Source organism: Nyctereutes procyonoides, unplaced genomic scaffold (genome assembly GCF_905146905.1).
Source record: "Nyctereutes procyonoides isolate TBG_1078 unplaced genomic scaffold, NYPRO_anot_genome, whole genome shotgun sequence".
Classification (NCBI taxonomy): domain Eukaryota; kingdom Metazoa; phylum Chordata; class Mammalia; order Carnivora; family Canidae; genus Nyctereutes; species Nyctereutes procyonoides.
The window spans coordinates 13,818,879-13,831,237 of NW_026575043.1; the positions used below are offsets into that span (position 1 = coordinate 13,818,879).

Below are 12,359 nucleotides of genomic sequence, written 5' to 3' on the forward strand. Positions count from 1 at the left end.
TCCCCTTGCTGCAGGACATGCTAGGAATTTCTAGTAGTGAGGAATTGGCAATGTGGGGTTGGCATGCCAGCCAACCACTCTGGATATTAGCCACGGCTCTTTCTGAAGAGCTCTGAAGCCCATCACACCAAGTCCAAAGGCAGAATCCAGTGTAGATGGTCTTCATTATCCAAGGAGCAACAATTATTTGAAAAGCAACAAGTCCAGAGACACAGGCTTCCCAGGAAGAGATTCCTGGAAACGAGCAGTTGCCGAAGTCATCAGAGACTCTGGGTAAATCAATGCAAGAAATAAAGGAAGAGGAGTCTGACCCTGAGAGAAAGGGGTAGCCAGCAACTAGAGGAAGTAGTTAGCTCACAGGCCAGGGTTCAGGGTTGGCTCTTACTCTACTGGGAGATTTGGGATGAGCAGAACCTACAGCAGAAGAGCAGAGGGGCTCAGTGAGAGGAGCACCATGCTCATGAGAGTACCTGTAAGTGTCCTGCCCACAGACCCCACAACATCAGTATCACGTTGTACAGAAAACACTGGGCAAAAGCATGCAGACTATTCCTGCACTCCATCATGAATATGAAGGGAGACCCCCAACATATTCAGGCCTGGTCCTTCATTATCACCAGCAGGCAGGTGGGGCTGACACGGACAGAGTCCATGGTTCACGTGTCCCCAGTTGTGTCACAGGGGACAGGCCATCAATGAGTCCTATTTCTTTTCTTTTCTTTTCTTTTCTTTTCTTTTCTTTTCTTTTCTTTTCTTTTCTTTCTTTTCTTTCTTTTTCTTTCTTCTTTTTCTTTCTTTCTTTTCTTTCTTTCCTTCTTTCTTTCTTTTCTTTCTTTCTTTTCTTTCTTTCTTCTTCTTTCTTTCTTTCTTTCTTTCTTTCTTTCTTTCTTTCTTTCTTTCGTTTCTTCCTATGAATCCTGTTTCAAAGTCCCTGCCTTATACCACCAGTTCATTAGGTGGGTGTGCTAATAGGCAGAGTGAACGTTTAAAAGGCAACCTTTGATTATTTATGAATCACTTAGGTTGCAGTACTTTATTTATTTTGTTAAGATTTTATTTATTTATTCATGAGAGTCACATAGAGAGAGGAGCGGAGACATAGGCAGAGGGGACTCAATCCTGGGACCCTAGGATGACAGCCTGAGCTAAAGGCTGATGCTCAACCACTGAGCCAACCCAGGTACCCCAGGATACAGTACTTTAAAGGTATGATGGACTGAAATGTCTCAATTTGAAAAAGGAAAGGAGAATCTTTCCAAGAAAATGTTAATTCAGGAATTAGTTGAATGCTGAAACCAAAGAGAAAAGTTCCTTTGTTTCTTGATTGAATATAGCAAATTAAATCCGCACAAAATTTGGCAAATCAGGTATGTGTGTCTACTAGTGGATGGGATCATTGACCCAACGTTTCTAGTGGCAATATCCATAATAGCCAAACTGTGGAAGGAGCCTCGGTGTCCATAAAAAGATGAATGGTTAAATAATTTCTTAACTTAATCCTCTACCTCAGCCACCCATTTCTTTAGTTTTAGTCTGTATTTTGTCTCTACTTTGAAAATCACTTATTCAGGACACAGCTGGGGACTCAGGTGCCCCTGCTTTTCTAGCATGCTTCTGGCTACCAGGCCTAATGATGGTTCTAAAATTCTTGGACTCCTTTGGAGCCTGAAAGTCTATCGACCTTCCTTTCTTATCCAATTTAAAGTCAATACTGTAGTGGATTAAACTGTATCTGTGCAAAGATAGGTTCAAGCCCTAACAGCTTACCTGGTGTGTGTGTGTGTGTGTGTGTGTGTGTGTGTGTGTGTGACCTTACTTGGAAATGGTCTTTGCAGATATAACTCAGTTAAAAGTCTCTAAATGAGATGGCCCTGGATATAGGGTGGACCCTTCATCCAATGTCTTATTGTCCTTATAAGACAAAGCAAAGGGAGACTGGTAACACAGAAGGGCATAGGGGAAAGGTCATGTCCAGACAGAGGTAGAGATTGGAGTGATGTAGCCACCAGCCAAGGAATGCTAAGGATAGCCCAGCAGCCACCAGGAGCTAGAAGAAAGGTGTGGACCACACACTCCCCTCAGCTTCCAGCAGAAACCAACCCTGCCAACACCTGGATTTTGGACTTTGGACCTTTGCAACTGTGAAAGAATGAATTTCTGTGGTTCTAAATCACTAAATTTGTGGTGATTTGTTCCAGCAGGCCTAGGAAATTGATACACATGCCCTAATCTCCTCTGCTCCACCCACCCCCACTTTTTAATCCATCTGGCAAAATCCCAGTGCTAGAAGGACCCAACTGTCTGCTTCATCTAGAGCTGTATTTGGACAGCCAAAGCCCCTGGAGAAAGTCACTGGTGCCACGTAGTGTCATAATCATCATCCTGAAACTGGCTTAACTCTGCAGGTCCCACTCCTGCCCTCTCTGTGAAAAGATGAGCTGATTTATTACGTGGAAAAGCTCAGCTGCCAGATAGAGTCATACCCAATTTCCTTCCTTCTTCCCTCCCTCCCTCCACAGCCAGCCCCTCTGCTGCCCAATTTCACTGCAGGAGGTTTAATTCCTTTTCTGGTAAGAGTCCTTCTATCTGTCCCTTATATCCTACTCATTCCTAGCTTCTCAGCACTTTACCCCCACCTCTCCTCTCATAGATCTTCTGACTCTTTCTCTCTACTGGATCCCTCACACTTGTTTGTAGCACTTATGTCACTTCCATCGTACAATGACAATGACAAATCAGAAGGCACACAGACAGTCCCTGTAGACATGTGTACATTTCTTCTGGGGCTCATCCCGTCCTGTCCTTTCCCCACTTCACAGCCAGACTCCTTCAAAAGCTTGTTTTCCCCCGTTTCCTACTAATTTCTCATTCCACTGTAATCTGGCATCTATCCCCAAATAATCTGCCCAGAAAGCTTTTGCAAAGTCATCAATGAGCTCAAGTTGATCAGAACCCCTAAAGTCGACAGGTATGTTTTTCTGTGTTGCACCTGGCTTCTCCATGGCAGTGAACATGGTTCATCATACCCTCCTTAAAACATTTTCCATTCCTGGGTCCTGTCACACTACATTCTTCTGGTTTTCCTCCTACCTCTCTAGCCATAGCCTTTTTTCTTTAAAAATTTAAAATTTCTTTAAAATTGAGGTATAATTAACAATACAGTATTATATTGCTTTCAGGTGTACAATATAATGATTCAACAATTCTATACATTTCTCAGTGTTCATTATGGTAAGTGTACCCTTAATCACCTTCACCTATTTCAGTCATCCCCCCACTGTCACCTTTGGCAACCATCATTTAAAAAACAGTTGGAGGACCTGAATAGATATTTTTTCCAAAGATGACATACAGATGGCCAACAGACACAAGAAAAGATGTTCAACATCACCAATCACCAGGGAAATGCAAATCAAGACCACGGATCGACTCCCACTTCAGGCTCTCTGCGGAGAGCCTGCTTCTCCCTCTGCCTGTGTCTCTGACTCTCTCTGTCTCTAATGAATAAATAGATAAATAAATCTTTAAAAAAAACCATGAGACATCACCTTGCACCTGCCAGAGTGGCTAAAATAAAAATTAAAAAAAAAAAAAAAAGAAATTGCAAGTATTAGTGAGGACATGGGGGAAAAAAAACCTCATGTACTGTTGGTGAGAAAGCAAACTGGTGTAGCCACATACTGTGGAAAACAGTATGGAGGTTCCTCAAAAAATTAAAAATAGAAATATCACGTGATCATGCAATTCCACTACTGGGTATTTACCCAAAGAAAATAAAAACACTAATTTGAAAAGATATACACGCCCCTGAGGTTACTGCAGTATTATTTACAAGAGCCAAACTATGGAAGCAGCACAAGTGTCCACCCATAGATGAATGGGTAAAGAAGAGGTGGCATATATTGAATGAAATATTACTCAGCCACAAAACAAATGAGATCTGCCATTCGCAACAACACGGACGGAGCTAGAGCATATAACACTAAATGAAATAAGTCGGTCAAAGAAAGTCATTGCCTCTCAATCTCCTTTACAAGTTCATCCTCCTCTATCTAGTCACTAGTGATGATAGTCTTTGCCTCTAAGACAGACTTGGATCCTCTTTTCTTTCCATTCTTTCCACTCTATACGTATTCCCAGCCCATCTTCGACACGGTCATCACTCTAATGCGGATATGCGAAGACCCAAGATTTATGCACCCAGTCCAGACCACTTCTTTGCATTCCATATATTCAACTCCCAACTTTGGATATCACAAAATCAACTCCAATTCACACCTAAAATGGAGATCATAGCTCCTCTATCCCCCGTTCCCTCCCCCCACTCCTCCAAATCTGCCACTCTTCCAAAGTACTCATCTCAGGAAACCCTATAACCATATGCCCTAAAACAACACTACAGTGTCAAACATGACCCTTCTCTCTCTCCCTCCTAAATCCAACTTGTCATTTGGTCCTGTAACTTATTCCTCATAACATCTCCCAAACCCACTCATTTCTACTAGCAAATATGAGTCCAAGTTACCATAATCTGTACATGGCCAAATTGGTTTTCCTGGAGCCACACATACTCTTGTCTAATCTGCTGTGCAGGATGAAGGCCTAGAGAGGGTCCAGTCCTTGGTGACCCCGCCAGCCTCGACTGACAGCGTACTCCTAGCTCTCCACTCTCTAGCCATTGTTTTCCCAGCCTGTTCATTCCTGTTTCTTCTACTACAGGGCCTTTGCACAGGCTGTTTTGCTGCCTGGAGTTCTTGTTTTCTAAATTCTTACTACTTCCCCAAGGTCTCAGTTCAAACTTCTCTTCCTCAAGACAGTTTCTCTGGTCCCTCAGATGGCATCAAGTGTCCCCCTCACTTTCCCCAGTACTTTCCCTTCACTGCCCTATCATAATCGTGATCCCACCTGTATCCATGTGTTTCGATTGCCTGCCTCTCCCACTACACTGTGCATGCCACAAGGTCACCGACAAGGTCTGCTTTTGCTCACAGTTATCTATCTCCAGAGCGGGTACAGTTTCAGCATGGGTAGGCATTCAGTAACATTTTTTAATTTTTAAAAATATCGTGTTGCTCAAGGCCCTAGGTATGCGGAAAAGCTTAGAAGCACAAAGGGACTTCTGGCACATTGCAGATTTCCAGGGCCAACCCCCTACAGCTTATGATTTTCTGTCAAGAGGAAATAAAAGCATAACTCAGTGGCATCTTCATGGTTTATTCCTGCCAGTTCTATTTTTCTATAAATACAGTCCTCATTTTCAAGGAATTTGGATAAGATGGTTGCAATTGACTATTTTGGGGAGGCTCTGCTTGTTCTACTTTGGAGGGGATGTTATCATTTGTCTTTGTTCCCAGAGTAGCTCTGGGGGTGTGTGTTGTGGACATACACTGCTGACTCCACACAGGAGGTTGGGTGTGTCAGGCTGTGTTGCAGGCCGTGGGCATGGCCTCTGAGCACAGGCTGCAAAGCACGTAAGGATCACCTCCCAGAGGACCCATTATTTTGCCTTCCAACCATTACGGTTGTTTCCTTACTGTTATGATGCAGGGCTGCTTCGTCCTCCAGTGTTTCCACCACCATCTGGAGTTCAGTCTCAGGATCTTAATGCTGAAGGCTTTGTCAGGACCCTGGCCTTCAGCCTAGCATAGGATGGATGTACAAGCAGCACAAGACACAGAGGCCTTTGAAAAGTTCATACAATTGTTGATGCCAAAATTGAGGGAAACAGTGAGATCCTAACTTTCCAATGCAGTTTTCTTATTGTTATACAACTTAGAAAGTAATGTTTCTGGGCTTATCTTTGAAGATGTGGTAGACACAGATACACCTATCCCATAACTTGAGCTATAGGAAAACCATAGCATAGCTAATTATGGCAAATTTTAAGTGGCAACTTAAAAAGTGGCAACTCACTGTGGAAGTACCAAACAGGCCAAGTGTGCATTGTGTTCATGTTCTTTCATGTGTTTTTAAAAAAAAGTACAGTTTTAAATACAAATGCATAATATAAATGAATTTATGAACTTGATCTTTGTATCAAAACTGTGGACCTTATTTTACACACGAAAGGGAGGACATTACATATACACACGTACAAGACAAATATATACATATCAGCTAACACTGGCCAACCATTAACAATCCCATAATCAATCAATCCTCTTGTAAATGTACTTAGCTCTTACCAATGCATAGGAAAGTTTGCACTTCAAAGTATTACTTGAATATATATACAATTTATCATGTTAAACATCCTTATGTTGTCCAGTTTTTTCTCCTGTGGGCTAAGAACTGGTACTACAAGTCTCTCCAAAAATAAGGAATAATATTTCTGAATCCAGTTAAGTACAAAGGAAATGACAGCGCAAACCACTGACTTTTTTAAAAACTAGAATAGCTTCACTTAATTCAGGTATCCCGCCACCTATTTGGATATATTCTATAGTATATCCTCTACCTTTTCTACTTCAGGAGGTCAATGTCTCTTTAAAAAAAAAAAAAAAAAGCTTACATCCAAATATCACATTCAACTGCCAAATTCATCAGTTTGGCCAGAGAAATCACAATCACAAGAACTTGCTAAGAATAGTTAATGATAAGAATGATTCAAACCGCAACTTTGCCAGTCACGTGTTTCAAATTTTTTTCTCCCCAAAGAGTTTTAAATGCAAATAATATTCAAACTTTGAATGATCCACAAGTAATTTGAAGTTCTTGTATTTGCATCTGTCAAAGGACCAGTTTCCCAACATCCTGAAGTCAGCACACTAGATCTTTGCATGCCAGGAGCATCCGAGCTTTACCTAAAGGTCTCATCAGATGGACAAAACAAAGCTCCTGATTTGCTGGTAGGAAAGGCATCTGGGACACCATCATTCAGGGGTTCGTGCTGATGAATGGATATTGGTTCAATGTGTGTTTGTGTGATTGTAAGCCATTTTCTACCACAAAGTCAGGAAGACCCTGGTAAGGGATCTTATGGAAATTTTTATTTTTTATGATAGTCACAGAGAGAGAGAGAGAGAGAGGCAGAGACACAGGCAGAGGGAGAAGCAGGCTCCATGCACCGGGAGCCCGACGTGGGATTCGATCCCGGGTCTCCAGGATCGCGCCCTGGGCCAAAGGCAGGCGCCAAACCGCTGCGCCACCCAGGGATCCCTGGAAATTTTATTTTTTTTAAAAAACTATTTATTTATGAGAGAGAAGGAGAGAGACAGAGAGACAGAGACAGAGACCATGAGAGAAGGGGCAGAGGGAATCTGTAGCAGACTCCTTGCTGAGCGTAGACCCCCTGCTGAGCGCAGACCCCCCCCACCCCCCCCACTTGATCTCATGACTCTGAGATCATGACCTGAACCAAAACCAAGACTGAAATGACTGAGCCATCCAGGAGCCCCAAAACTTTATTTTTTCCAGAGTTCACAGAACACTCCCTAAGAGGTCATGGTCTAGTTTTCCCCTGGGGTGGGGGGATAAAAAGGAGTCATCCATTTAGGTTTTGCTTGCACGTCAATCTCTCAGCAGTGTTTAGAAATACATGAACGGCCTACAGGTTTTATTACACCTGTCCAATGACCAGGAGGGTGCAGAATGTAGTCCAGTGAAGGGACTCAGTCCCAGGGCTGACAGGTTTGAGATTACTGTAATTTGGATGTTCGTTCCAATCTCAAGAATTAACAGATGACAGCAACAGGGCATTGGGGCTTCCATTGAAGGAAAGGTCAGAAAACACAAGCTGGAGAGGTCCATGAGAACCGTTTAAGATTTCTATCTTATGGATTTCTAAGACTATCTGCAACTTTCCTATGTTTGCTATTTTCTTTCGTTCCCCCAAAGCAATTAGCATGAAAATTCCCAGATCTGCGGGTTTATGTTCAGGTACAACAAGCAGCCCCATCTCCCACTTCACAGTTAGTTTGCAAGGTGGGGGGAAGGACCAAGGGGAAAGTGGGGAGAGGACCAAGACACAGAAGAGGTGATGATTCTCAGGAGGAGAAGGGCAGGCTGAGGTTTTGAGGATGAAGAGGGAGGAGGAGATTAAAGCCCTGGAGCGTAGACTTGAAAGGACTTGGGCATTCAGTAAGCAAAATCAGAACAAAACAAATAAAAAATATCTGCATAGCTATTCCATCACCTTATCTCAAAGCCAACAGGGTGAAATCAGGCCTCTTTCCTTATACCCTTCCCTCCGCACACTCCTACTCATTTAAAATAGATCCACATAGCATGTCACATAAACTCACAATTTTAAGTCAGGTAAAATATTGTTCTTAGCTCTATTTTACAGGTGGGAAAACTGAGATACAGAGTTAAATAAACTGAGCAAGGTCAAAGAACTGCCGAATATCAGAACTGGGGCTTGAACCCATGCAGTCTGACTCCAGAGTGTGCTCTTTACCCCTCAGCTAATACTGACTTCCCTCCAATTCCCCTTCTGCCCACTAAGTCATCAACTGTAGAATTGTCCCTGCCATTACATGATGCTTTGTTTTCATTCTCCTGCATTTTCCTTTCGTGTCCAACAATCATTCATTCAAGATTTTTCCTCCATGGAATAACCTATTCTCATCTGCCAAAGACCACAAATAACTTATTTTCTGCTACGGGTTGCTTTCTGCCAAAGCAGTCCAAATGAGGCTGAACAATAAGAAATGGATTGTCAGTGGTGGAATAAAAGCATTCAATTACAGAAAAGGTGGAATTCTAAGCTCAGATATTTATAGATTAGACACAAGTGGCAGATCAAAACATAACAAAAAACCTAACACACGAGAAAACACACAAGATCTGAAAGCCATTTTTCAACTGCACCAAAGAATTATTCAACACAAGAGCAATTCTAAGGCTTGATTTTTCTTCCCTTTGGCTCAGATGGTCCACAATAATTAAATTCTGCTAATTAACATACAGAGTTGAAGTCAACAAACTCCCAAAGAGAAGGAAACAACCATCTTACCTGCGGATGTGTGTTTGAACTTCTCGCTTTTCTTCTTTCTCCACTTCCAAGGCTTGAAAATCCTTCCCAGGTTGGCAAACTTACTTCTCCTGCGGATGGGTGGGGTGTGGGTACCTGGAACGAGGGAGTCAGAACGCATGGCCGCCAGCCTCTCCACTTCCTCAGCTAGTTTTCCCCGAGAAAGAGATGGAAAGAGAAAGAGAGAGAGAGAGAGAAAGTGTTAAAATGGGATCCTCACAGATGGCCAACGTTTTCCATGGTTACAGATAACAGAAACCACATGACTGAAGTTCCGTTTCTCTTTTTTTGCCTTTTGGAATGGAAGTCATACCACCCTGTTCTAAAGGCTGGAGACAGTCAGCCAAACCCTAGGCATCTGGAGCACCCCAAATGTACCCAACCTCGACCTAGACCTGATAAAGGAGGACAATGGGGTGGAGGAGGAACAGAACCCTCTTGACACATCGAGATTCCCCAACGAGGCAGGAAGAGGGCATCAGAGGAGTCAAGTGACACAGTCTGTGTAACTAGTGGTCCAGCAATATCTCAGATTAAGACTTGGCAGATGCAATCACTATAGCACCGTCTGCCGAGAAAAGAGGAGGCTGAAAACATTTATCAACTGTCTGTTCCAATGCCAACGCCTCTACCGCCCACGACTCTCCTTCCTGCTTTGCCCAGACCCAAAGCAGCACTGGAATCTGTTGAGTGATGTCTCCAGCTTAGACTGATTTTAGAATCACTCACCCTTCATTAGACTTTACAACCGCCTCGGTTCCTCTAGGTTTTGTTGTTGTTGCTGTTGTTCCTGGTATTTTGCTTTAATAATGATGATAATAATAATAATATTCATAGAAATTGGGAGCGAAAGTGACTTGAGGGAACATCGAGACTAATCCCGTAACTTCATGTGTGAGGATACGAAGACCCTCCAACTCATTATTCCTAGTGGACCCTTCTTTAGGGGGTCACAATTGCCCTGATCTCTTTCATCACTTGTTAAAAAACAAACCCTTTTCCAAACTTACATGAGAATTTACATATCCCAGTGAGGGAAATATGCCGGGATTTGAATTTTTAAGACAGAAGCGATCAGAAAACGTGACCCCCTTGGCAAACTCAGGAGGCTGAGAGAGCTTCACTGGTCTAGAAAGTCAGATAACATCTAGAGCCATGGGGCTGATCCAAAACCACTCTGTTGGGCCTCCAACCCCACCTTCAGAAAAATCACCCAGACTTTTGCAACAACATAGAAGCTCAGAAGCTCGAACTCATAGCCCGGTAATCTGTGCCTGTTGCTACCTGAAATGGTTCTAACTCAGAGACTCACTCATTCAAGAAATATATATGACACCTCCACGATGTGCCAGGCAGTGTGCTTGGTGACAGAGATGACAGGTAGGCAAAGGCTCCTGAGAGCAAGACAGAGGGGAAGATGGATTTGGGAGATGTCTGGGAGCAGAGTCAACAGGACCTAGTTGGGTGATCTGAGGAAAAGGAGGTAGGTCATTCCCGATGCCCAGATTCATGTCAGGGGACTGACACCCTTTCACTCACAGAAACAGGGGACACAGGGCAGGTACAGGTTTGGGGGTGAGGACAGCAATAATTTGGGCATGTGGTGTGGTGACGGCCCTCAAACCTTTGACTACGTGGTTCAACATATGGCAGCTCCTCTCTTCAATCACTGCATTAAGTGACAACATAATAATACTGTAATGGACCCTGTGATCATTTTGGGCGCAGACACACAGAAAAAAATGGACATGACGGAGCACAGAGTCTAGGGGAGGAGACACAGAGGTCCATGTGTAAAACTGCACACCAGGAGCAATCACACAGAAATTAAAGGAAGCAAACAGGAGAGAGAGAGAAACTAATTCTCCTTCAGGGTGTAGGAGGAGACCCACAGGGGATGGAATTTTTGGCTGGATTTTGAAAAAGGAGGAACTGTTTCCCCCCACATGGGGAAAGGTAGAGAAGTAGATCTCTGGGAGGAGAATAGACCAGACAGGAACAGAGAAGGCTGAAAGAACATGGCATGTCCAGAAACCCATCAAATCTTGATTATCCCTTAATGTCCATCTCATGATGGACACCCGGTGGTGAGAGACAGGGGCTGGAGGAGTGTGGAACCAGAACACGCAACCTTCTGAAAGTTCCTAGTAGGTGTTTAGGTTTTATTCTATAAGCAGAGGGGAAAGGATGAGGATGTAAAAATAAGGAATTGACATTATGACATTCAACAAATATGTACTGAGTGCTCACTATGTACCAGCTGCTTAAATTACGTCAGCAAACAAAACAGATAAGAGCACCAACTCTCGGAGCCTCCGCTGGCAGGGCAGGGGGAGGGGAGCGGAAAATACATGTTACAACTAAGTCAACTGTACACTATATTGGAAGATCTGTGTTTGGGGGGAAAATTAAAGGAAAAGTAGAACAGAGAGAAGGGGATCAAGAGGGTCTAGGCGGGGGATGGGCTTTGGGTTAATCAGTGTGCTGGAGAAGGCACAATTAGATTTATTTCTAGGACTCTCACTGCACAGACAATGGGAACCCGAACTGGAAGACTGGCAGAGAGTAATGAGGAGGCCACTGCGGTCTTCCTGGGGAGACGTGACTGGAACGCAGGTAGGGTGTGATAGAAGGGACCTGAGAAAGGATGAGACCCAACCAAATGGCAAAATCACAGGCTCCTGGCAGCTTCCCAGACCAGCATGAGGGAGGACAAGGAAGCAGGGATGGCTGAAGCTTTTGTGTTTCATGACTGGGTAGACAGCGATCACTCGAACACATTTCTTTCTTTCTTTTTTTTTTTTAAGTAGGCTCTGCGCCCAGTGTGGAGCCGAATGTGGGGCTTGAACTTATGACCCTGAGATCAAGACCTGAGCTGAGATCAAGAGTCAGATGCCTAACCCACTGAGCCACCCAGAGGTCCCACGACTTTGCATTTTTAAAAAAGATTTTATTTATTTATCCATAAGAGACACAGAGGCAGAAGCAGAGACATAAGCAGAGGAAGTGGGCTCCCTGCGGGGAGGATCCCAGGACCCCAAGATCATGCCCTGAGCCGAAGGCAGACACTCAACTGCTGAGTCACCCAGGTGCCCAAGACTTTGCTTTTTTTTTTTTTAAGACTTTGATTAGAGAAGGAAGCTGAAGAAAAGGACGGTAGGCAGGCTCCATGACAAGGCCTTTGGAGCCAGATAATGCAGCTTCCTGCAAAGTATCTTTGGAAGCTTGGATTTCACATCTTAGGGTAAGAGAGAGCAACTGAGGGAAATCTGCCTTGGATGCAAGTGGAGAGACTGGATGGGGACAGTGGGCCGTGCTCCCGGGGAGGGGAAGGGGCTGCAGGTGTAGCAGCGAGGCTGAGGGATTTACAAAGTAGAGTTTTCCG

The 12,359-nt window shown here is 43.8% G+C and overlaps 1 protein-coding gene across 5 annotated transcripts in view; it reads right to left on the reverse strand.

The window, feature by feature from the left end:
* Positions 1-12,359, reverse strand: part of PHACTR1 (phosphatase and actin regulator 1) — a 549,001-nt gene that overhangs the window by 197,066 nt on the left and 339,576 nt on the right. For all 5 annotated transcript variants that reach the window (XM_055323081.1, XM_055323078.1, XM_055323082.1 and 2 more), the window contains one exon: positions 8,957-9,121. In XM_055323081.1, the coding sequence (XP_055179056.1) occupies positions 8,957-9,121 (165 nt within the window). The remainder of the gene's footprint in view (positions 1-8,956; positions 9,122-12,359) is intronic.